Source organism: Penicillium arizonense (genome assembly GCF_001773325.1).
Source record: "Penicillium arizonense strain CBS 141311 chromosome Unknown PENARI_contig003, whole genome shotgun sequence".
Lineage (NCBI taxonomy): Eukaryota > Fungi > Ascomycota > Eurotiomycetes > Eurotiales > Aspergillaceae > Penicillium > Penicillium arizonense.
The window spans coordinates 517,636-543,169 of NW_019173280.1; the positions used below are offsets into that span (position 1 = coordinate 517,636).

The 25,534-nt window shown below is 49.6% G+C and overlaps 7 protein-coding genes across 7 annotated transcripts; 3 read left to right on the forward strand and 4 right to left on the reverse strand.

The window, feature by feature from the left end:
- Positions 1-861: 861 nt before the first annotated feature.
- On the forward strand, positions 862-2,826 carry PENARI_c003G07783 (serine/threonine-protein kinase; the record flags this gene model as incomplete). Its single annotated transcript, XM_022628543.1, has 1 exon — positions 862-2,826. The coding sequence occupies one exon, from the start codon at positions 862-864 to the stop codon at positions 2,824-2,826; it is 1,965 nt and encodes a 654-aa protein (XP_022492129.1).
- A 759-nt stretch (positions 2,827-3,585) lies between these two features.
- On the reverse strand, positions 3,586-4,629 carry PENARI_c003G03970 (mitochondrial 54S ribosomal protein uL15m; the record flags this gene model as incomplete). The annotated part of the gene is made up of 2 exons (XM_022628267.1): positions 3,586-4,246; positions 4,322-4,629. 2 exons carry the CDS (start codon positions 4,627-4,629, stop codon positions 3,586-3,588), a joined length of 969 nt encoding a protein of 322 aa, XP_022491345.1.
- A 702-nt stretch (positions 4,630-5,331) lies between these two features.
- On the reverse strand, positions 5,332-7,186 carry PENARI_c003G09656 (uncharacterized protein; the record flags this gene model as incomplete). Its single annotated transcript, XM_022628675.1, has 3 exons — positions 5,332-6,419; positions 6,473-6,746; positions 6,800-7,186. The coding sequence occupies 3 exons, from the start codon at positions 7,184-7,186 to the stop codon at positions 5,332-5,334; spliced, it is 1,749 nt and encodes a 582-aa protein (XP_022492070.1).
- An 8,104-nt stretch (positions 7,187-15,290) lies between these two features.
- On the forward strand, positions 15,291-17,149 carry PENARI_c003G04837 (uncharacterized protein; the record flags this gene model as incomplete). The annotated part of the gene is made up of 3 exons (XM_022628337.1): positions 15,291-15,633; positions 15,701-17,011; positions 17,076-17,149. The coding sequence occupies 3 exons, from the start codon at positions 15,291-15,293 to the stop codon at positions 17,147-17,149; spliced, it is 1,728 nt and encodes a 575-aa protein (XP_022491621.1).
- A 1,681-nt stretch (positions 17,150-18,830) lies between these two features.
- Positions 18,831-21,690, reverse strand: PENARI_c003G04085 (dynamin-related GTPase MGM1; the record flags this gene model as incomplete). The annotated part of the gene is made up of 3 exons (XM_022628274.1): positions 18,831-19,261; positions 19,315-21,333; positions 21,393-21,690. 3 exons carry the CDS (start codon positions 21,688-21,690, stop codon positions 18,831-18,833), a joined length of 2,748 nt encoding a protein of 915 aa, XP_022491933.1.
- Positions 21,691-22,151: 461 nt separating this feature from the next.
- Positions 22,152-23,466, forward strand: PENARI_c003G11949 (glutamine amidotransferase subunit DUG3; the record flags this gene model as incomplete). Its single annotated transcript, XM_022628827.1, has 4 exons — positions 22,152-22,166; positions 22,215-22,310; positions 22,391-23,123; positions 23,177-23,466. 4 exons carry the CDS (start codon positions 22,152-22,154, stop codon positions 23,464-23,466), a joined length of 1,134 nt encoding a protein of 377 aa, XP_022491791.1.
- A 332-nt stretch (positions 23,467-23,798) lies between these two features.
- Positions 23,799-24,569, reverse strand: PENARI_c003G02016 (putative alpha/beta hydrolase; the record flags this gene model as incomplete). Its single annotated transcript, XM_022628142.1, has 4 exons — positions 23,799-23,830; positions 23,887-24,187; positions 24,245-24,440; positions 24,499-24,569. 4 exons carry the CDS (start codon positions 24,567-24,569, stop codon positions 23,799-23,801), a joined length of 600 nt encoding a protein of 199 aa, XP_022491664.1.
- Between the last annotated feature and the right edge of the window lie 965 nt (positions 24,570-25,534).

A 25,534-nucleotide genomic window follows, 5' to 3' on the forward strand; every position in this document is an offset into this window, starting at 1 on the left:
AATTGAAGTGAAACAAGTGGTGGGTGCAAGGAGTGACTAGCGGTCGAGAAGTATGGAAGTTGAAAGAGAAGCGCCGGACAAACAATGTGCGCGAGTCTCCGGAATTCCTGAATCTCGGAGCGGCACGAGTAACAGGCGGTCAACTATCGGTCAGGGTCACCAAACAGACGTTGAATTGACCTGAAGGAGAGACAGCACCCTTAGAGAATAGTGGGGGCTGGTCTGCGCTGCACGTCCTCAGCACAGGCGGGCGACACGAGGTGGACGCAAAGAAAAAGAATTACTGCCAGAGTGACATCAAGAATGAGACAACAACAAATGAACAAAGAGGTGTCGACGTCAAGTCTGAATAGGGTCTCCTTTCACGTCCCCAGTAACCAAAAGGAGGTGCTTCCAAAACAAGCGCCCCTTGCGCGCGGCTAACCATGGCTCTGTGACCCCTGAAACTGTCCCATTTGGGAATTTAGGGCTTAGGGCCAGAGTATCAGATGAGGTCAGCTGATCTCGGGACTTCCCGGGTGGAACCGTTAAGCTCATTCGCTGCGTCATCATACAACCCGATTTTTCCCAGTCCCCTCCCCAGGTACTTTACCAATACCTCACTTTTGATTCCCTCTGCTATACCTTTATTTGTACCCACTTTGAATCACTTCGACCTTTTTCTTCACATTTGGTCTTACAAACTCTTCATTTCTACCTCTACTGATAGTATCAACCGTTTTGTCCCCACTTCCGACGCTATCACCCCCGCAATATTCGTTTCAAGAAACACACAGCACCGCAGAGGGTTGTATAACCCTCCTGCAGGCCTGTTCAGTGCTCACAACAACCGACATAGCCTTCTCCGTGCCCTGTTAGGGCATGGCGCACACTGAGAGGAACGGACTTGCGCATGGATTGGCAGGCTTGAGGATTGAAACTTCATTTCATCGAAACAACCCCCGATGGGGGAATGAAGATGGGAGGAGAGCGACAGAAGAGGGCGATGGTATCGAGAGCGACCACATCAATGAATCTCATGATTACAACGCGCGTCGCCGCGATACTGATGAAGACCACAGTGTGTTAAGTGATCTCCACTCAGCGACCCCTCCCATTTCTGTCCCTCGCCCAGACGAGCAACCAACGGACAACGATGAAGACTTCCCCCACAAGCCCGACGATATCGAAGGCTCTCCACTCGATAGCTATTTGCAATCCCGTCGACCTTCTATCAGTTTCAACCCGAAGGTCTCTGTGGACTCGGGTAATCAGATCCCTCTGGAGGAGCCACTTTCGACTGGCGATGTGAAGGACCGACCACCGCAACGATTCGAGTCTCGCAGCTCAGGACTCAGAAACGCTCTTTCCCAGGATGACGAGTCCATCGATTCGCAGCACGACTCTTTGAGGAGTTCCAAACGATCGCAGGATCGGGGCTTCCCGACCGGACAATCCCGACCGCAGCCCTTTGTGAAAGCCGAAGATGCTTCAGCCGCGGGAACAGAGCTGGATCATCCGACGTCACTTACGTCGCAATCAACAGTCTCTCCGACTACGAGCGAGCTGCGAACACCGCCCGATGATTCCAACTCGACGATGCTGTCGCCGTTTTGCGTGGCCTCGCCAAATCAATCTTTCCCATCGCCAGAGGATCGCAGCTCCTGGTCCGGGAGCATCATGACCCCTTTCGGAAGTAAGCCTCGCAATTCTGCTCTCGACCGCAGTAGCAGTCTTCGCAATCCTACGCGGCACAGTTCACGACGATCCACTGCCTCCAGTGGGAAATCGCCTGCCAGCATGTTTCTTTCCATGTGGAGCACCCATGAAGAGCCTGCTCCACAGCCCGATGACGAGGGGCAAATGGTTGGAACAGACTATGTCCTTGGAAAGCAAATCGGGTTTGGAGGTTTCAGCACCGTGAAAGAGGCCTATAAGGTTGAAGAGCACGGTGAAACCAAACGACTTGCAGTCAAGATTGTAAAAAAACACATTACAGACCGAAGCGAAAAGGAAAATGATGAAGTACAGGCAGAGTTCGACCACGAAGTGCGAGTCTGGCGGTATCTAAACCACCGGCATATTCTTACGCTCGATGCTGTGTACGAAACAGAATACGCCACGTTTTGCTTCACCAAGTTTGCTATTGGTGGTACACTTTTCGACCTTGTGCGTCAAAACCGATCAGGTCTTGACACACCTCTTGCAAAGAAATACACCTACCAGTTAGCCAGTGCTATTCGCTACCTCCACGAAGATGCCCACGTCGTTCATCGAGACATCAAGCTTGAGAACTGCTTGCTCGATCCCATCGAGGCTGCAGACGGCACAACTTCTTCGACCTTGATACTTTGCGATTTCGGGATGGCAGAATGGATGTCCATCGACGATGGCGGCAACTCCCCGGATCCCTACGACGATGCCGCTGACCGTCCCCCGCCCAAACAAATCGGTCCCGCGGGCTCCAGTACCAGTGTCGCAGGCAGCTTGGAATATGCATCTCCCGAACTACTCCTATCAGAAGACGGGGTGATCCACCCTTCAGTCGACATCTGGGCATTTGGTGTCATCGTCTTCACTGTCGTGGTTGGTTCACGTCCCTTCCAAGATGCATTCGCACCTCGCATCCAAGCAAATATTCTCAGCGGCACCTGGAACCAAGATGCAGTTTATGGTGGAGTTACAGACCCGGCTCGTCGCAAGGGTCGCCAGGATGCTCTCGACCTGATCCGAGGCTGTCTCGAAATGGACATGAACAAGCGCTGGACCATCAGTGACATCATGTCATGCGCTTGGCTACGTGAAGTCGCCGAGACTGAACCCTCCGACACCGTGTGGAAACTATGAACGTCTCCAGTTTCTATCACTCTATACCCAATGTCCCTCTATTCCATCCCTCCACGTCCCATACGCTTCAACAGACTGGGAGTGTCACTTCATCTACATCAATCCCGGTATATATAATGTGATGGCTCCCCATGGTTTACAGGCGCTGTTATTGAGAGTCCTTCGACCACTTATGATACCCATTCGTTTCTTCTTCTTCAAACTGTCAGCATTTGCCGTTATTAACGATCTATTCTCGATATCCATTTTCACAGCGCGTTCTTCATTTTGGGTTCCTTTCTTTTTTTTTGCTTTTTCTATCTCGGGTTAGGTATTGGGTCAGGCATCACGAGACGGACGATTATGATTTTTACATGCGGGATGACACTCATGGCGTTCCTTTTTTTTTCCTGTTCAATTTTTTTTTTATGTGCTGTACTTGTACACGTGCGGGTTCTGTTCTTGCGTTGTACCGCTGGATTTATGTGTTCATTCGATCTGTGAGATATCTGCTTGGGTGGCTGGTCCGTCCTGCTCATAGGAAAGAATGATATGGCTATGCTCGTGCAATCTATACTCTACATGAATAACGAGTCTCTCTAGGCTAGTAGCCCTACTAGGTAAAGAAATAAATGTAAAGACTAAATTTCTAAATTGCATAGCCAAACATATCCAACAGCTATTGATACATATACAAAAATGGGTGTACTCAAAACAGATGCAACATGCACAGTAGACACAGTAGGGAGACAAAAGGCCAAAAGAACCCTATCAAACCATCTACCAGAGTCTGTTCTCCGGCAAGACCTTCTTCTTCGTAACACCAGCAGCAGACTTCCTCTCCTCAGAAGAACGGAAGAATAAACTAGGACCCTCAGAGCCCTTAAGCAAATGACTCAAATAACCGCGATGCGCAGGGTCACGATAGTACTCAATATCCCGACGTTTAGTCGGGTCAGGAAGTCGATACTTGCCAGTAGCAACCTCCAAAACATCAACATCAACAGCCTGAGCTGGAACCCCCTCTCCAGAGGCCTGAGCAGTCTCGGAAGGCTGCGCAGCGCGATAAGCCGCCGCAGCAGCCTCCAACAACCCCTGTGACCCAGACTTCAAATCCCACTGCTCAGAAATAAACGAATGCGTCTCACCAGCCAGAATGCGTCGGATAGAAGAAGCAGTGTAGTAGCGCGTGGTGACAGAACCGCCAAGAGCCTCGATGGCATTGATAGCGGAGGCGGAAGCGCGCGAGGCGACAATGTGAATGGGTTGTTTTAGGGAGTCGCCGCCATCGCCTAGGATTTTGACACCGTCGATTGGGCGGTTAATGCAGCCAGAGCTGTGGAGTTCTTTTACGGTGATTGGGAGGGATGGGTTTAGGCGGCCTTGGTCGATCCAGGATTGGATGCGGTCTAGGTTGACTGTTGCCATGTCGACGGAGAAGCTGGAGGAATCCGACTATATTAGAGGCTGTTGCTATGGGTGGTTAGGGGTTTGGGAAGAGTTGTGCAGGACTTACATGTTGACACCACCACGTTCACCGTGGACGATGATATCCTTCGTCTGACCACCATTGAAGCGAGCGGGGACTTTGCCGTGCTGGCCCTGGCCCTTGTGACCGCGACCGGAGGTCTTACCCTTGCCTGAGGATGGGCCGCGACCTCTCCGGATGCGCTTGTTGTAAGCGGAGGGATTGTCGGAGAGAGAGGCTAGGATTGAGGCATTGCGGGATTGCGGGAGGAGGAAGGCTAGCGGAGAGGATTGTTGGAGGATGGGCCTGGCGGCAAATTGCTGTAGCTGCGATGGCAGCGCCATCAGTCGGGGCATGGTGTGACGATGGTTCTTGGTTGGGTTGGTTTAGGGACGGAGTCTCGAGATTCTCTGTTCCGGTGGGTCATCTTTGTTCCGGTCCCGGGCCCTAACTCTACAGTTTTGATTTGACTTGGCTGTTTGTTCACTTAGGGAAACTCAGGAATTATTGGTCTTTATTGTTGGGTAAAGAGTTTATGCAATTTCATATGCATTAATCTATTAGTGTGTTCAGGTCATTGAGTGGTGACATTTTACCAACGATGACCATGCTTCTACTCCATGATCTATACTTCATTGCGAGAAAGGGGAAAAAAAGCACTGGGTGGTAAAATCTAGTGTCATATGCTCTTAGCTTAGTCTGCGGGGGCAGTAACTAGCAACTCCATGTATGCAAATGCAAGTAGCAAAAAACCGATAATGCTCGAAGGGCACCTCCAGAGAATAAACCAGGACTAACGCCGAATATACCAACCCCGACTGTAAGTGTGTCCGGGGAGGCAAGCAAATCTAAAATGAAACGCCCAAGAGATGCAAGATAGAATCGTGAGAAGCGAAAAGTCAAAGGTGTGTACAGGAGTAGATAGAAAAGACAAGCAAGAGAAGGGGATAAAAAGATGTACAGCGAATGAGAGTTTTTGGTTGGCTTCTCGTCGAGGTCGTAACGCGGTGAAGTCGTAAACAAGGAGATGGGAGTTGTAAAATGAGTGAGGTGAGACGTCAACCAGAGTAACTGGTCGGCGGGTAAATAGGTTGGAGGTAAGGAGCCTGGCTCCACGCGTCAGGCTGGTTATAGGGTAAGAGGCCGGTCTTGCGGGAGGTGTGACCCTTGCCGAGCGGCTGGTAGTGCATGTGGTCAAACGGCACACTGCGCTGCTGCTGGAGGGAGCTTGACGGAGGTGGAATCAACAGGGTGTGGACGGAGCGCACAGGCCGGTAAGGCGAGTTGCGGTTGGCGAGGAAGAATGACGGGGAGAGATGTGTCTGAGGGGTGTGGACGGAGTAGGCGGAAGCAGCTGGTGAAACTGCAGCAGAGGACACGCCGAAGGGGCCCTGGTGGTGTCGGCCCAGGTCGGGAAGCGAAGGCGTGTACATGCCCGATGTCATCGAAGGCACGCTGAGGGGAGGCATCTGCTGCCAGTTCGTAGGCCGGTTGTAGATAGGAGGCATGATAGCAGGGAGTTGAGAAGCCGCATTAGGAGGAAGCGACTGAGGCATCGGATTGGAGGTGGGAAGATGAGGAAGCGGGAGACGAGATGAATTTCCGACCATTTGTGCCACCGGGGCAGAGGTTGGAGTCGGAACTGGAGGCAGAGTAGGCATCGCATTCATGGTCACCGGGACCGTCATACTAGGAGCAGAGGTGGCGGAGGACACTGCAAGCCGCTTAGTTGGGTGCAATTCATCATCCTCATCGCGGCTGCGTTTCCGGGAGCTTCCCATCGCAGGCTGTGGCGGGAGGCTGTATGGCAGTCCGTTCAGAGGCATATACCAGTTGGGTTGCGAGTGGGGGCGGAACGAGTCGGTGCCCGGAGGCGACGGCAACTTGGAGGATGGCGACTGCGACTGCATCCGGGACGGCGATATTTGGAGCATAGGTGCCGATTCGGTAGGCAACATTGACGCTTGGTTGAAGTATTCACCGAACAAACCCAGCTTGGTGTGCCACCGGGCCCATGCAGCCTCCGAGGAGAACAGGTCGTAGCGGATGTTGCTGAGGAACTCGACCTCCATGATGTGAATTTCATGCACAGCAATGCCCGACACCTCAGCCCACGTCTTGTTAGTGTAGGTGTTGTCGTCCAGAACTAGGCTGAGTCAGCATCTCCAATCTCCGGGCGGTGAAGCGATAAGAACTCACATTTATTGCCAAGCATCAACGCAACCGTCATCAAGCGGAACTCGCTGCCTTTCTTGCCTTTGACCCCCGAGTTGAACTTCTTCAGTCGGTAGATAAATAGCAGTGCCAGTAGAATGACATTTTGGCTAACTTGTGTAGTCGATAAAATTGTAGCCACCCATTTCTGAAATCCGGGAGTAGGCATCGCTTCGGCGACCAGGGAAGGCACAGGATGCTGGCGATCTTCGATGGCTTGCAATTTGGAGGTCTTTTCGAACCAGAATAGGCAGGTCATCTAGTGACGATTAGCATGATCTCGCTTGACAAATAAAACTTGTGAATGCTCACCTGAGCTGCAAACTCGGCCAGGTTTCCCTTGCTGTTGTTGATGGACGAGGGTATCCGGAGTTGCGATCCTGATGTATTCGACTTTTTTTGCGCAGTTGGCACCGGGGCTTCCTTAACCGGTGCCGAGTGACTTTGCGGTTTCATAGCGGCCATCATCGATGATGAGATAGAATCGAACGGGCGATGACTGTAGAGGTGGGAAGGCATGCCGTTCGGCTTCCCATATGCAACTGATGGCATGGCATTGTAGGTGACCCCGGTCATGTCGCTGGGAGGTGTAGGTAGACCGTTCCGAAAAGGAACAGTCCAAAAAGCCGAGGTATCCAGGGCCTTGTCCTCAGTCAGGGGGAGAGTTGTAGAAGAGTGGAAGTCGGCAGTTGAAGACATAGGGAAAGAATGGAAGGTCGACACATGTGGTGTTTAATGGCGGTTTTTTTAGGAACCACGATCAAAGCAAATCAAAGGCGGAGAGAGCCGAGTTTTTAGTGACCCATGTTCCTATTCAGTGAGTAGTCCCCCTCAATTGGAATGCAATCAAGGAGAAAAGGGTGTGAATATAGACCAGAGGGGCAGAGTGAATGATGTATATAGAGTGACCACGATAGGCCTAAGGAAGATAAACCAGTAGAGATCCAAGCTCCACAAGGGAAAAATAATAATAAAAAAATTCAAAGCGGAAGCGAAAAATAAAATAAATTGACAAAAATTATAGCAAGTCAAAGCATCATATCCAAGTCCCACCCGGAGAAAGCGAGAGCCAGAGTTTGACCCGGACGCAGGTCCAGGTTGATCCTCCTTTCGTTTGTCCGGTTTGGTCAATCTAGATTGTCTTGGAAAATAAAAGGAAAATGAATTAAAAAAATGTAAGTGGGTGTGCCTAGAAAGGTAGGTGATGTTGACCCCAAAAGCGAGGACTGTGTTCGGAACGACTAGTGAAAATAATATGGAAAAAAGTGAAAATCTGAATTCTAAGTGAAATGAAAGAAGTGAAGTTTCATAGGTTACCAAGAGTGAAGGCCAGAGGTTTAGTACAGTAAATTACGCAAAAAACCGTGTTATGCGAGGTGGGAAGTGCAAGCATGTACGCCTCCGTCCTGCAAAGAAAAAAGGGCTAAAGGGGGGGTGGGAAGAGAAAAGCAAAGGGTAAGGGCACCAATAATGGGAGAAAGAAGATCACTTGAGGCCCAGGCAGGGATAACCGCTAAGAATGGTGCATTCTTATGTAAGAAGGCAAACCGTGTCTGTTATCGCCAATAAGAGGGAAGTATAGGGAATACCGGAATCCACCTCTTAACTCGAGTATTTCCCATGTCCCGTGTACGACCGGAATCCCATGGTTGAGTACCCCCCGACTTCATTCGTCGAATTTCTTGGTTTTATTAGTCTCTATAAGCCGAGGAGGGCAGCTTTGGCCCTGGTTTCACTCCCGACCCATCTAGACAGCCTTACACCTCACGTAAGGTGCTGGATCGGCATAGAATTGGCACACTCCCTCTACATTACTACCTAGACGCATGCAAAGATATACTCTTGCAAACCTTCTCTAGGGATCATCGGACAGTCACTTCCACGCCACCAGTTCACGAAACCAGGCAACGGTTGTAACTCCCAGACTAGTTCTCAAGCCCTTGGCGTTAACCCAGAACCGGGCCAAGGTGAGCAGAATTGGGAAAAAAAGTGGCCTCCACTCTCGGGATTCTGAGCCACCGCCACGGTTTTTCTCGTTTCCAGAACCCCAGATAGGTGGAGCAAAGAGAAGTTGCCAGGTCGGAGTTAACGCGGTGCGAGGACTGGTCACAGTCATACGGATCAAAGGCTTCTGAGTGGCCACATCTCTCTCGCTCTCCTTCTCGCACGTCCTCTGTGGGTCTAGGAAAGGAGTTCAATGGATCCCAATATTTCCTTGCCACGCCGGTTGCGGTACTCGCTTTCGCATTTTCCCAACCCCGACTGCTCCACACACGGCTTTCACCTGTCGCCTGTTGCGGGAGAGTCTGTTCACTCAGATTCATAAAGAAATTGCACTGTAGCAAAAAAAATATATACGAAATTTTCTGCCCTTGGACGGCTTGGAAGGGTCGGAATGAAGTATTCACCTCCCCGCCGCCCCCGATCCTTTCTACCTTTGACTATTGGCGAGTGGAAACACTCTCCTAGCAAGGAAATAACACGACAAATCCCCACGTACTGTAGTCACGGGGCTTCAAACATCCCCGTCCGAATAGCAGTACAAAGTTTCCGGTTTAAAAGCCCAAGTCCCTCGGAGGGGGCTGGGAGAATCCAGCTGAAGCCGATCACTTCCATACATAAGTGGCAGCCTTTCCAACCGGGTTGTTCCGTCTGGACTATCACAAGGATGCTTTTGTGGCTATATTAATTACGCAGTACACCTTCATCATTACACAACGGGCGGGGCTTTGATTCCGCGCTGCGTCCGGCGTCAAGTTCCTCTTTTAAAACTTTTTTGATTATTGTAACCTATCTCATGCGTCAGGGAATAAAAAATCAAGGCAACATTTTGTTACCCGGATATGAACGCCGTGTTCTGTCCCTCTTACCCAGCACGGCTCCTTGCATGTTCCCCCATCCTTGCGGATACATGTAGTAACCGAGCACTACTTGAGATGTAAACGGCATAAACAATAGTCTCACTCCTTATAACCGACCTGTGACTCTCTCTCCCCCTGTTCAATCTATCCTTTCCTGCGCCTACATGTATGTCCTGGCGGCTGCTGCGGATTGTTGCTTCCGAGGCATCGGTTCAAAGACAATTAATGTTCTTCCTGGCGTCACTTGGTCCACTTCTGGAGAAATGGAGAAAACACAAGAGTCAGACTCAAGACTCAGACTCAGACTAGGATCGCCGGGTTGAACATGGATCCTAGTCCCAACAACCTAGGGGTAAACCGACACTCCTCCGCTGATCAGGCCCTTTTCACTTGCTGTGTGGATTATTACCACATTAATTTATCTGACGTAGAGAGCAACCCGTGCTTATACACACCACACGGGGTGGGACTGTTCGTGCGAGACTGCTTGGCACCGATCCATGGATATCTCTATACAATCTCATCTCTCAGGGGTCTACGGAGTACGCCACCGACAATCTCTGAGCCTCGACCCTCAGTGTACAGTCTAGTAACAGCATCGCAAGGGCATATGCAGCTGCAACAACCAGGGCACGGAGCCTTGTGACAAAAACAGGTCATCTCGAGCCATCAGTTGATGCCTTTGAGGCTGATCGCAGATTCGAGACTGTGCTTCAGCCCCGCGCAGGGGCCAAAGGGAAAGGTCAAAGGGGGTGAGATGAGATGAATCCACTCCCCATCCACACCAACAGAGCACAAACTCCTACTAGAACTAGATAACACCGAAATTAGCCTTTGCCCGGATTCGTGTCTGCATTCTGAAAGCGCCCCGAGAGCAACTTTGCACATCGAAATGCATCGTGTTTGCCTTGAACTTTGGCTTTCCCCCGCTTAGGGAACGGTGTAGAGGTTGCAATTACTATGCAGTAGTATACAGTTAGTATAGCATAGTGTGGGGTGATACCTATTACGTCGCCTGCCTCAATGTCTCAAGAGATTATCTCTCTTCTATTCTTATGAGTCTAGAGCGTGGAGCAATATTCGCCAATCAGACGGACTACATTCCTTTCCGGTGTCCGACTGCATAAAAAAAGATTATTCTTCTGCCTTACGGATACAGAGTACACTCGCTATACATTTTGTGGAGTCGCCAACGCGTACAGTATTTCACCCTTGACTTACATCCTCCCGTCTACATCCGGGAACCGCCACAGACTTTCTGTCTTGGTGTTGGGTTTGAGAGAAAAAATAGAACCAAATCTGATCTCACTTTCCATTGATTTGATTTGATTACATTTGATGTGCCCCGTACCGTAACCTGTTTCAGCTACACATTTACAGTACAAGCCGCGCTGTCCCGCCTATAGGAACCGCCTCTCATTCTCCCGCTACAATTCAAGGCCCGGGGTGTCGCAATGCCAGGTACAGACCCGAGGTAAAGCTGGGCTTGTTTCCAACTAGGTGGTAGGTGGTCCGGGGGCTTAACAAAGGTCCAAAGGTCCAAAGGTCCAGAGGCCTCTCTGAATGGAGCCACTTACCCAGACTAGGATATTTTGTCTCTCTTTTTGCCTTGGTGGGGGCGGGTGAGATATGAGATGTGAGATGAATACTCATAACATGTACAAGGAATACATGTGGGATCGCAAGGCGAGGGGCGGATATGCGGCAATTCGAGTTCAAAGAACCTTCACTGTTGATCCATGGATGTGATCGTCATATGTCGGCCGTCATGCACATCTCATACTTCCCGATTTAAATTCCAACAAAGAATCGGGAATGATTCAATGACTTTGATTTGTTTACAATTTATTCTTGATTTGATCCCACCACCTCATCATTCACTGAAACCAAAACCAAAACTCGGTCCAAAAATATTCATGTGGCTGATAACGCCTGTTTTCCATTCAAGGCCGCAGGCGGAGCGCCATCCTTGCCCATAGCCAGGGAACACGGGCCAGTGGCGGGATCCCTTTGGCGTAACCGCCATCCTTTTCGTGTTCCGTCATCTTTCATTTCACTTTTTCGGCACTCGCGGGTTGGGGCAATTACTCTCTATACGATCGCTTTGGCTTTGTTCGAGCCCGGGTTTGGGTATCCGAGGTGGTGAGTGGTGAGCCAATGCTATGTCTGAAACTTGAAACTGGGACTTTGGTGACCGGGGCTGTACTTGGATCAATACAAAACTAATTGTTTTAGATGGCCTCATTGGTTTGTTATTATTTCGGTCTTGGTCCTGGTTTTGGTGTTGGATTTGCCCGGGTTACTTACTGACCAGTATCCGCTCTGGTTCTGATTCAGCTTCTGATTCAGCCTCTGGGTCTAGTTCTAGTGCTAGTTCTGGTTCCGGTTCTGATACTTTGTTTGTCTCGATCTACATATCGAGACCTAATCCCGGACCAAAGGGATTCATTCAGTCACGAAACGCTTTCAACCGTTGTCGTACATCGCACCAAGGACCAGGTCCAGATGTCCTCGGATGAAAGCTGTCAGTTGCATACCGGCCCGGGCTCTCTAGTCAATGGGTAGAAATGCCTCGGAATGCGAGGGCCTGATTGACGATTGACGGTTGACGTTGGTCCGGTGCATTCTCATTCTCATTCGCTTCACTTTCGGACATGCATGTCCATTTACACGTGGAGTCTGAATTTCTCAACTCGCCCGACGGCCAATGAGTATCTTCAATTGGGCGTGGAAAAGAACTTCCGACGCGAAGTGGCTTCCCGTTGACTCGAGACAAATCGAGCGGCTCGGCCTGTCTTCACGGGTACTGGCATGTGAGTCGGGTTTGATATGATCGTGCTCGTTCTCGTGCAGGAGAGCTCTTTAAGGCTCACTCTGGGCCATAGCTCGTTGGAGCCTCGCATTTCCGACCGATGATTGACATCAAGCATCAACAGTCCACAGTCACTGCTGCTTCTGGTGTACATGCATACTCGAACTGGAACAGTACATGGCCTTGGGTTGGATGGAGGCTCTCCGCCAACCAATCCAAACATCCAACGCCCATTACATTCAAATACGCACGCCTAGTGCATATCACTAACTCTCCAGCCAACGTCGCCAATACAAGTCAGAATCAATATATAGTCGCAGGGCAGATTGTTAACATACTCACCCAGCTATACCCCAGAAAACTGTGCGGATACACGGCTCCAAAAGCCGCGGCAATATTCCGGCATTACGATCCAGCCTCCTGGCTACAGCTATACACAATGGAAACATGCATGCTCGGATCCAAATCACTGTATCCCATGAACTGCCCGCATCCTAAACCCGTAAAGGACAGTACTGTAGAGCGAGTGTTTGTATAAGTCCCCCGTCGCACAAGCAAACGCACCCACCTAGGCACAGTCATCTCAAACATGAGCGAGCATAAGCACAAGCATAAGGGGTGCCAAACTCAACCACACAGTAAAACGAAAAACAAGGACTTGGAATGCCGAAACAAGGATCTCCCCCTGCACCAGAATACTGTATGCACGATGTAGAATATAGACTAGACTGCAGCCGAGCGCCGAAGATGTGATATGTGATATCTTGTCCGACACGGAGTCGCCGACAAACTTGCACATCCAATACACATCGAGACCCAGATCCAAATCCAACCCAAACCTAGATCGGTAAATACTGTTGAAGAGCGACAGAGGTGGTGGTACAGTCATAGGCCATAAGTCCTTCATATCTCCACCCGTACATGATATACATGATTAACCTATCATTTTAAACCTCTATAATCGAGGGTCTCAAAAATGGGCGAAAAAGAGGTGATAAAAGAGAGGTCAAAGTAGGGCGAAAACGATGCATAAGACGGTATACTCGCTTCGAGGCTAGGTTTCGTGTAGAGACTTGTCCAATACTTCAAGGCACCGTATACACATTTATGACCCTTGTTGTATTCAAGACTTGAGACAGCTTGTACTAAATCTTACCTGGATAAGAACACACATGAATACACACACTTGTGCCCTCAACCTCAATCAAACAGGGTATGGTATATCAGCAATCAACAATCACCAAACCTAGGACAAACACAAGGACCAATTCTCCCAGCCCTTCAATCTCCAGCTCCCAGCGTGTCTCTGCCTTGCTTACTTGCATACGGTGTAGGCAGACATTAACGCCGTCCCATTTCCAATCCGGCTGAACTGTAACTCGGAGAGGCGGGTAGCACCTGTCATATCTCTCATATCCCATTACTCGTTACTCATGTTCATAGCCATAAAACCCATATATGATGTCGAATATTGCATCCAAGGTTACATTGTACCGTTTGAGGGGGTTTGCTGTTAGCTGCTCTTACTTCGTGGGTTCCGATGTAATCGTTGTCTATATGAGTCTTAGGTATCCGGGTTAGTATATTGTGCTACTGATACTGGGTCATCGTTCTTTTTTCTTTTTTTCCCCTTGCGCTCTGTGTTCTTGATGGCTGGCTGGCTTCAGAGCTCGCGGAGTGTAGGTATACGGTTGCTCTGGATTGGGATATATTAGCTTATGGCTGTTCTTGTTCCTTGTCGTTGTTGCTCGAGATGTGTCCCGGTGATTCCTCGGTAAGATGATGATGTCTTGATGGATATCCTGGTTCCATGGTTGAGACACATCGTTAGAGATGGTGTGTTCATATGGGTGTCTTGCAATGCGTCCACGTCTCATGATCTATTGATGACTCGCGTGTTTGCGCTGATATGAGGATAATACGAACAGATGATATCCCTGGACTAACATCTGATTGGCCGATCGACTGATCGATAGATACTCCAAGCAAAGTTTTAGTATGACATCAATTGATCATGGGCTGGAAAACTTGTTTGAAAATATGTTGATGGATGATTACACCCGCAGAGACGAGTCTACAGTTCCCAGCATTTCGGAGCCCAGTCGCGCAAAGAGATCATTTGCAATGCTACGAGATCTCCCTGTCCATCGGAACCAAGTTTCATCCATACTATACACACTTGCCCGAGTGACATCAACTCACATTACAGGACCCGGCAGAAGACGGTACCACATAGCGGACTATCGGCAGTAGCACCCAATTGACAGTGAAACTGAAGGCGTGTGTCGCCGATTGGGCGTTGCAAAGCCCTACAGAATGACAATCTACCGACTATGGCCGAACATTGCAATAAAGTCAATCCCGGAAGGTTCAGATGGGAGAAATCGGATAGTGACGCAAGTGGATCTTGGATTTCCCCAGATTTTGATTCGCACAATCAGCTCTAGCGCCGGTTGTGGACGGGTGTCAGAGACGGAAATCTATTGTCGTCTGGAAGTGCTCTGTATATTGTTGACCCATCGAAATTGATAGGCGGGTAAACCCGGTAGGGAAAAGGTGGGGGAAGAGATCGTAGGGCTGGGAATATTGTAGTGATGGGGGGTAAGTTAACGTTAATAAGTTTTGAGTCATATACAGTATCTTCATCCCGGGTGTATAATTCACCAAGCGCAAAGTCGCTAGTATTCCCCTATTGGGGATCTTCTCCTCAGCGCGGTTAATTTCTCCTCACCGGGGCTTTGTCCCCTCAGTTCTCCAATTTTCCCTTTTTTTTTTTTTTTTACTTGCCGAGTTTGACACTAATTAGGCAATTTTGCGATATAGCTGTGCTTGGATGCAATCCGCGAAATTATATGTACGTAGTCCAGCTTGTCATCGCACACAAATGAAGCTGTGGTTAGTTAGGTTGGCAGAAAAATCGAAATCGAAGTAAATAGTACCTTGCTTAGCTATAGGAAGCACGCCATTGCGTAGGTACCCAGTACACGGGAGCCCCCTTTGGTCCGGCCACACCGATTCGCCCAAAACAGCAACGCGATCAGATGCTTATCAAAGATTTTTCCTTGATATAGGGAGCTTCTCTTTCTTCACTTCCATCCCTTCTGGTAACATCATTTTTGGTGCTTCCACAATGGCTGGCAGTACGCGAGCAATTCGCTCTCAGATGGCTTCCATCATGCAGCTGTCCTCGGTGTCGCGCCGGTCGATCTCGACATCCTTTCGCGCACCGCTCCAAGCTACCAAGCCTACCTCTATCTCGCGCATCGCTCGCCGTGGCTACGCTGATGCCGCTCCCACTCCTTTGCCCGCCCCGCAGCCCAAGAAGCGCTTCAGAGTCCTCCGCTGGGCCTGGCGTTTGACCTGGCTATCCGCCATTGGTCTGACCGGTGCTGTCGCATACAGCATCCTTGAACTCCGTCAACCTCCCGAGCAGTTCACGCCTGACCCAGAGAAGAAGACTCTGGTCATCCTCGGTATGTTTCAGTTCAATCGCCGATCGAGCCCGGCTGGATTGTCGCTAACGTGAGCTGTTTTTTGCAGGAACTGGCTGGGGATCCGTTTCCCTCTTGAAGAAAATTGATACCGAGAACTACAACGTTGTCGTCGTTTCCCCCCGTAACTACTTCCTGTTCACTCCCCTGCTGCCATCATGTACCACCGGTTTGATCGAGCACCGCTCGATCATGGAGCCTATCCGCAACATCCTACGCCACAAGAAGGCCAGTGTTAAGTTCTACGAAGCCGAAGCCACCAAGATCGATTATGAGAAGCGCGTTGTCTACATCAGTGACGATTCCGAGATCAAGGGTGATATCGCCCATACTGAAGTTCCCTTTGACATGCTCGTGATCGGTGTTGGCGCCGAGAACGCTACTTTTGGTATCCCCGGTGTTCGCGAGAACTCCTGCTTCCTGAAGGAAGTCGGTGACGCTCAGAACATCCGCAGGCGTATTATGGATTGTATCGAGACTGCTTGTTTCAAGGACCAGACCGAGGAGGAGGTCAAGCGCCTGCTGCACATGGTTGTGGTTGGCGGTGGCCCCACTGGTGTCGAGTTCGCCGGTGAGCTCCAGGATTTCTTCAACGACGACCTCAAGAAGTGGATTCCTGAGATCAAGGACAACTTCCACGTCACTCTCGTTGAGGCCCTTCCCAACGTTCTTCCCATGTTCTCCAAGCAACTGATTGACTACACGGAATCCACCTTCAAGGAGGAGGCTATCACTATTCGCGCCAAGACTATGGTCAAGAAGGTTACCGACAAGTACATCCAGGCCGAGGTTACCAAGCCCGATGGATCCAAGGAACTCGAGACTATCCCCTACGGTTTGCTCGTCTGGGCCACCGGTAACGCTGTCCGCAACGTCGTCCGTGACCTCATGAACCAACTCCCCGCCCAAGCCAACTCCCGCCGCGGTCTTGCCGTCAACGAGTACCTCGTTGTGAACGGTACCGAGAACGTCTGGGCCGTCGGTGACTGCGCCATTGCCAACTACGCTCCCACCGCTCAGGTCGCCGGCCAGGAGGGTGCTTTCCTGGGTCGTCTCTTCAACACCATGGCCAAGGCTGAGGCGCTCGAGAAGGAGCTTGAGAAGCTCTCCGAGCGCCAGGCCCTTGCCAAGGGTGAAGAAGAGCGCAACCAGATCTTCGACGAAATCCGTGAGCGCCAGAAGCAGCTCCGCAGAAACAAGCAGATCGGTCCCTTCCAGTACTCGCACCAGGGTAGCTTGGCCTACATTGGTAAGGAGCGTGCCGTGGCCGATATCAGCTGGCTGAGCGGCAACATCGCCAGCGGTGGTACCATGACCTACCTTTTCTGGCGCTCCGCCTACCTGAGCATGTGCTTCAGCAGTAAGTTAAATTCCGTCCAAGTCAACATCTATAACTATAGACTAAACACTAACATTCTGTCTAGCTCGCAACCGTGTCCTGGTCCTCACCGACTGGGTGAAGGCTAAGCTCTTCGGCCGTGATGTCTCCCGGGAGTAAACAACTCCAGTTCCGTCGACCGTCTGTACTATTGCCAAACACCACATTACATTCTCTTTCTTTCGCTTCCCTCATCAGCGGCACGTTAACACCGTGTCTTGCCACGCCACCTCTACTTCTACCACTTCTTTACGCCCCCCCTACACTTGTCTCTCTACTTTCTCTTTGCAACTGCAGCCGTGATAGACTTATCCATTTCCCTGTCTTATTTATCATGACCCTGCCATTGGTGCTAATTCGCCATCTTCGTTTCGCTTTCGGTTTCTTTTCTTGGGGGCTGTACTCTATAGGAATATATAGACTGGGTCTGGAATCGTTGTCTTGAACCTGTTACTCTTATGAACTCCTATATCTCTGTCTTGTCCATGTAGTATCTAGTTCTATGCATCGGCGGGCTTCTATAGGGTTTAGGTATTTAAATTTACTGTATTTAGGCTGATTACTCTCTGGAGTACTGAACAGTCTCTACACGAAAGCTCCGAAGCAAGTAGACCGTTTCATGGATTGCTTTCGTCCTACGTTCGCCTAGGATATCGTTGTGTGAGAGCACATCCGATATCATTAGTATAAGTTCCACTGGAAGTCCGTTCAACGAGTTTGATTTGACAATGACGGACTGATGCCAAAATTTCTTCTAATGTAAGAGACGAATGAGGTAGGAAGTGGCCGACGAAGGCACGAGTGCTGTCGTTTCTGAGCCACGTTTCTTAGAGCCTGGTCAGCCATTATGCTACCCGAGGCGTCTTATAATGTGGATGGCCAGGGTTGTTGCTCGGGCTAAACCCGCGGGCTTGATGTGAAGCTTTGTCGTACTAGAAAGGTTGGGTCAGCCGGTATGTTCTATGTTATCCTAGGCGCCCTGAAATGTAGACGGCAAGTGAATGGCAGCGGTTATTGTTCGGGCTAATTTCTGGAACTCGGCGTAGAGCTTTGTCGTACTTGAATGTTATCTTGGAGACTAAGAAAAAATTCACGGTTGGAAAGTGATAGAAGTGACTGATTAAAAACAGGGAGTAATAACGAGGCATGGAACTCATGGAACCAAAAAGACAACAGTGTCTATGGAATTCGCAATGTTTCTCCCGATGCATCAACCTTATTCTGAGGTCTGTGGCTGGCGTACTATAACAGGGGCCATGTATGTGTATACAGTGCCATGAAGTATTAGACATTTTCTCCCACGAATGCCTCGAAGCGAGTATACCATTTCATGCATTTTACCGCCCTACTTCGGCCTCTCTTCTTTCACCTCTTTTTTTGCCCATTTTCGAGTGCCTTGGGTTAATCATATAGATTATATAAATTATATAAAGGTCGGGTGTAAAAGGACTTACGATCCCTGTTGTATATCATTATCAAGCTACTAATTAAACGGATGAGACCAATTAAAGATTTTGATCAACTAATTGATAGGCTCAAAAGAGGCCTACTGAGTGCCCTAGTACGGGATATGTACATTGACTTCAAATTGTCTAAAGATACACAAGACTACCCCAACAAGAGCGAGAACGGGAACGGGGAGAAAGGGGAGAAAGGGGAGAAAATGGGGAGAGACGAACACGACAAAAAGGGTAATATGAAGACTAGCGAAGAAGGTATCGAAAACTCCAGACAACAGAAAAAGGGTGTATCAGAGAAAGAAAAGGGGAGAAAAGGGTAGAGAAGGCCGGCCATCATTATCTTAGAACAAGCCCCAACGACTCCGTGTTTCCTTGCTAGGGGGTGCACGCTCTGGAGCCCGACTACGGCCGTCGAGTTGTCGGACACTTTCGATCTTCTGTAGAGCCAGTTCCAGCAGCTCTTTCTTGCGGATGATGTCGAGGTGGCGGCGGATACGAGGATCCTCACGGGCAAAGCGTTCGACCTCGGCGTCGGAAAGGTGTCGTCCAAGTCTTGCGTCAAGCTCGCGGGGGAAATTATAGTAGAACTCGGAGAGGAGTTCAACGTTGAGGAAAAGCACGGCCGTTGAAGTGAGCTTGTCTGCTACCACATCCAGGAAGACTTCTGGGCAGTAGTACTTGTTCTTTTGCGTGGCGCATTGCTTGGAACGAACGGCTAGAAGTCTCATCTTGATCAAGTCGGCACGGTCACGTAGGAAGAGGCCCTCTCGCCCTAAGATATGCATGTTAGTATATGTGAATGAACAAGACGGCGGAAAAACTAACCTCTTTCTAATAGGGCAGCACTGAATCCACCGGCGCCACCCTCACCGTTGCCCTCTAGTACAACCTCGCCCTTTCGCACGCGGTCGATGAAAGAGACTACGTCTTTCAGCTTCCGTTTTCCGACAACGTCTTCCACATGCTTCATGGCTGACTCGCAGTGCTTGAGCTCGTCCTTAAGAACCCTGCCCACGTTGTCTCTGCCCTTGGCCCACTCGGAGTCTTCCACTTCGATCTCAAACTTGTATGGCTTTATGCAGTTTTCCACTTGGTCACTGGTGCTAAAAAATCTGTCGTTTAAGATAGAATTGCACGCATCTGTGATTTGCTTGTGGGCGCCGGGGTGGGAGGCGAATGTAGAGGAGGCGAGGAGTTGGTCGACATGGTTGTGGAGAGCATTGGCAACGACAGTGGTAGCCAATCGACCAATTCCAAGTTTTGTTAATGAAGAGGTAGAGGCATCTAGCTTCCGGTGCCAGTAGAGAGACTCGGGGTCAGACTTGGGAAGGTCCTTGAGCGAATCCAGTTCCAGCATAGGAGGGTCTAAGTCTTCAACTGGCTTATTCCAGTAGCGCTGCGCCAGAATATCCATGACCCGCTGGTCCAATTCGGCTTTCAGCATCTCCCGGACCTGGGGTCGGCCAAAGCTTTCCGCAAATGCCTTGAAGGAATGCTTGAAACTGTCAAGGCTCTCGGCCAAGTGAGACTCTGCGCTCAAGGGTCGATCATTATATTGAACCTTGAACTCGTAGGTTGCTTCCTCAAGTTCCTGACTGATGGCATCCCTTGTTCCAGCCAGGCTGGATGCCATGGTTTGCTCGAGAACGTGCATCAGTGTCTTACGTAGCGTCGAGACACCCACCGAGACATCGGAGTGGGGACCAAATTCGCCAGGATGAGAAGAAAAGTAAGCATGTTCGTTCTTGAGAATGGCGCTGGTGATGTTCCCACTGCCTCTGGAGAACAGAGCATTCGTCTGAGGGATGCGGCTGACAACGCCCACGTAACCAAGTCGGAGGGGGTACTTCTTATCAGAGAGAACGTCATGGCCACGTTCTGGGCTCACAAGGTCCATCTTCGTAATCACACCGATAGTCCGTTCACCCCGAGGGTCGACTCGGCGGCTGGCTCGGAGTGCTGTAGAGTTTGCCAAGTCAACGTCGGCGGCCGAGATCGCCAGAATGACATTGGGGGGTTGGATGTATTTATCGCAAAGGTCACTGATCTTTTGCTTAAGCTCCGGGGGTTGGTCATGGCCAGCAACCTGGATATAACCTGGTAGATCGATCATGGAGAGATCAGGAACATTGGGAGAATAAATTGTGAGTTGAATAGGATCGTCTGTGACACAATCCTTTTCGGGGACAGAAAGGTTGAGGTCTGTGAGGGTGCGCTGAATTTGGGTGAAGTCTGTGATCTTGCCGAGTCCTAGAGCTGGGAATTCACCATATTCCGACTGGGCGTTAGGGGTATTGACCAAGGTCAGTTCAATGGGCCGGCGAGTCACCATGTTCGAGCCCTTGGGCAAGAATTCATGACCGACGATGGCTTCGAGAACCGAGCTCTTGCCCGAAGATTGGGATCCGATGACGACGATTGACGGCAATGTAAGTGTGTCGGATTGGCCGATTGTCTGAAGGATGTTTCGAATCTCGATCATCTTGCGCGTGAGAAGCATCATCTGGTCGTCCTCCGCAGCGTCCCTCGCCGGGCGTACGTCTTCCTCTCCTGGTTGATCGTAGCCGAATGCCGAAGTAGTGGCGGCGGCGGCGGCAGCAGCAGTTCCAGCCCGACTTTGTTTCGGTTCCTTGTCCCCACCACCTGACTCGCCCTTTTGAGACTCCTCATCGAGACGGAGGATCTTCTGCAGCCACTCGGGGATATCGAGGTCTTCGGTCGTTTTGCTCCACCCGCGTTGTGTCTGATCCGCCACATCCTGCAGTCCCTGGAACAAAGTCGATGCTGTGTTCCCCGCAGTCTCCGAGGCTTGTTTGAAAACATCCATCGCATAGTTCCCGGCCTCTAAAGAACGTATTAGTCCATGATCCCACCGCAGATAACCTAGTTATTGAGAAACGTACGGGTTGCTTGGTATTGGAAGTAAGCCAGACCCGCGATTGTTGCGCCTCCAAACATCGCCGGAACCCTGACAAGCTTCAATGCCAGCTTGGGAAGCATTCGGGCAAACGAGATTGATCGAACAGCCGGTACATTATGAATGGCATTTGAGCCTACTGGCCATGCGCGTCCTCTGAGAGCAGCTCCACCATCTGCGCGTAGCAGACCTCCAGTCCTCGAGCCTGTATTATGAATATGGCGAGCAAGATGCCCGTTCCGCAAGAGCGGGCCAAGTCGATGGGAGAGGATCCTCCCACTCATTGCGATGGCATTCAAAGATGGAAACAAAAGTGAAGTCTACGGACTACGGACCACTGACATCAAGGATAACAATCCCCGTGACTTGCGTCAGTGGCCGCTTCGTCTCCCGTATAAATTTGAGTCACGTGGCGCATGACGTGATGGGCAAGGGAAGTGATTGTATCCTTTATTGTTGATTTGATAAATTCATTCTTCTTTGTTCTTCATATCTTGAGTTTACGCGCCGTCTCCAACTGTTATTCTGTGGGATTGTGATTGGGCCGCGTAGGCATCTCACCAGTTCCCAACAGTCGGTGACTCTTCATCTCCCACCCCACGAAATCGACTATTGATTGCATTGGACTCACCACAAGCACCCTACTATTTGGAGTATAATAGTGCTACAATTTTGAAAGACTAGGTGCATAGATACGTGGGATTCCACTAAGTATCATTCGATCTGCATTTGATCGACAGCAACCATGTGCCGATTCCTGGTAAGAGCATCTCACCGAGTTCAAGTCCAAAGCTAATGTCTCAAATAGATATACAAAGGACGGAATGAGATCCGGCTCAGCAAGCTGATCACGGAGCCAAGTCATTCGATCCTAACTCAATCTTATGATTCACGTCTGAGACTGGTAGGCTTCCCCGTCAGCTGGATGTCACAGTCGGCCCATTGGAGTGATCAATAGCGCAACCAACTAACACAGAACTTCAGGATAACCGTCGACCTGTCAACGGTGATGGATTTGGTGTGGGCTTCTACACGGATCCCAAGCTTGGACCTGAACCTTGCATCTTTACCTCGACACTTCCCGCATGGAACTGCGAGAATCTTGAACGACTCGCCTCAAAAACGTGTTCGGACCTCATTTTTGCGCACGTGCGAGCAACCACTGAAGGTGCTCTTGCCGAAAACAACTGCCACCCATTCCAACACCAATCCCTGATGTGGATGCACAATGGTGGCATTGGTGGATGGAACTACATCAAGCGCGCACTCGGAAGTTCACTAGCCGACAAGTGGTACCTGGGTGTGAAGGGTGGCACTGATAGCGAATGGGCATTTGCTCTGTTCCTTGACCTGCTAGAGAAAGAAGGAGTAGACCCGAGCTCTGACCCCGGCCCGGAGGGATTTGGACAGGCACGACTTCGTCGCGTTATGATGAAAACCATTGCTCGTATCAACGAAATGGTTCGGGAGATTCCTGAGAAGTATAACGTCACTGGAGTCGAGACTCGGAGTCTCTTGAACTTCGCTGTGACTGATGGCCATACTGTTATCTGCACTCGGTATATCAGCAGTAAGACAGACGAGCCTGCAAGCTTGTATTTCTCTTCTGGCACAAAGTGGAAAGAAGGAGAGACAAAAGGTCACTTCAAGATGGAACGACACGACAAGGGTGCCGATATTGTCTTGGTAGCCAGCGAGCCTATCACTTTCGAACGACGTGAGTACTCCATTGTCTTCAGGCGAATATTGGTCATACTAATCTCGAACCAGACAATTGGGTGTCTGTTCCTACCAACTCTGTTGTAACTATTCACAAACAGACTGTGATGTTACACCCGATTCTTGATGAGTTCTATGACGAGGATCTCAACCACGACCGTTCCTCCTGCTTTGCCGTATCCAAGGGCCTTGTCAGCACTGCTCCTGGCACTACAGTCCCACCACAAAAGTCGACCGAGCCCCGTGGCCCTTCAGCATCAGCCAATGCCATTGGAGGCACTGGTGCTGCCTTGGACGACATTCGGCCCTCGCATGCCACGGAATGTACTGTTTCGCACTAAGTCTGACATAAAGGCGATGTCCTTGTCGTTAAACCCGAGATACAGTCTCAAAATTGCAAGCATTGTCTTAACACGGCGTCGGGAACCAAACATGTTTACAGATCTCTGGTTCAGGTTGGAGTTTATCAGTTGGAATGGAGCGTTCTTGTCCGTGTGATCTTTCGGGAAATATATTTGCATCATCTAAGCCCACAATGTTTCTTTCAATTAAAGTATAGTTTTTGAAACTAATTGGAATCCTTTCCCGTTAGCCAAATATCAATTGTATCATTGAGTTGGTCGAGGTTTGAACGCTGAATCTTAGTATACACGATTGAACCATCCAACGCTTTCTATTCTTCATCCCGTAGGAAATCAACAACAGCTAAGACAAATCAAAAATTAGCTTGCAATCTCGAACCCACTGGACCAATGATTTACCTTTCCTAAATTCTTCAGGACGATCTTGAACAATCCAATGTCCACAATCGATGTCGACGATCTTCGACTGGGGGAAAAGGGACGAGATGAGCGGGAAAGCAGTATCAGGTATATAGTGACTCTGAAGGCCACGGAGAAACAGAGTAGGAGAGTTGAATTTCAAAAACGCGTCCTTGTCCGGGAAATCACCCAGTGGCCCCATCGCCTTCTCTAGGATATCTAGAGGAATGCGTAAATGCAAGTGAGGCTGATCCTTGCTTTTGACAAAGTTGCTTAGGAGCCATAGTCGTACCGATGGCGACTGGTTTTAGCTGTTAGCCATCTTTATGGCAATTGGCAAGCTTGCCATGCAACTTACCGTTTCGTATTCACGGAGAATCGCATCTGCTTCTAGATGAGACTTTACTTTGGCGCCCTCAGCTTTTGCCATTCCTTGAAGATACTTTGGAAAGTATGACTTCAACGGCAAATGTATTGGGCCGTTGTCGATAGCAACGACTTTCGATACGAGGTTTGGATAACGGAGAGCAAGCGTCATGGCTGTTTTTGCACCCCTGAGATCAAAGTTAGCCATGAATCATGGGAATTAAAGCCGAGGTAGAATCTATTCACATTGAGTGGCCAATCACCGCCGGGCGTTCAAGTCCATGGTTTTGGATAAATGACTCAACATCCAGCGCCATGTCGACATAGTTATGGCTGGGGTGATGGCCTGAATCTCCATGGTTTCGTAGATCCTATTCCGGAGTTAGATTTGCCAATGTGATCTGAATGAAACAGTACTAATGTGTAAACATCTCGAGAGAGCTCACTGGCCAATTTTCTGGAGAAAGGGGTTGTTAACACAGAAACACCAGCAATATAGTCCTAGAAATTACCTGCTCACAGGTCTGTTTTCTCTTTTTGATCCAAGGAACCCATGGAGAAATAGGATAGGGGCTCCCTTTCTCTCTTTTTGTACCTCTGCGCCTTTGGGGGAGCTATGCAATTCATAGGCCAGTGGGACTCTTGCTGCCGCAGACCCAGCTAACCCTCGCTTGAACACGATTTGTTTGACGTTGATCTTGAACATGAGACCTAGTGTTAAGTAAAATGGTTATATCAAGGGCTGTGGGAGATTTAAGTGAGTCAACACCTTTGTGATAGTTTTCTAAAGGTTTGGATGCCAACATGCCGAACATCTCGGCAGCTATATATTTCGCCGAAAGTGGGTCACCAAACAAACTCCAGCCTATATATAATCTACATGATGAGCTCCGCATTCGAAAATGGGCAGAAAAGAGGCAAAAAAGACAGGCTAAAGTAGGGCGAAAATAATATTTGAACATTATACTCGTTTCGAGGCTTCCATGTACTGTCCAATACTTCATCAGTGGCATTGTATACACATCTATGACCACAATTGTATATCATCCATTGGACACCGCAGATGATCGAATAATGGCATCGAATTTTGTAATTTGTACTAGCTGATAGGTACCTATCTGATAGTTTGTTTTGACGCTCCAGGTTGGCTCTCTCAGATGTATGAGAGAGCAAGAAGTGGTTGGTGATATATCGGACCATCAAAGGGGCCAGTGATTTTAGAGACCAGAAAGTTCATGGATTCCTTTCATTTAAGCAACAGCAATGGCATTCGACCGCTGTT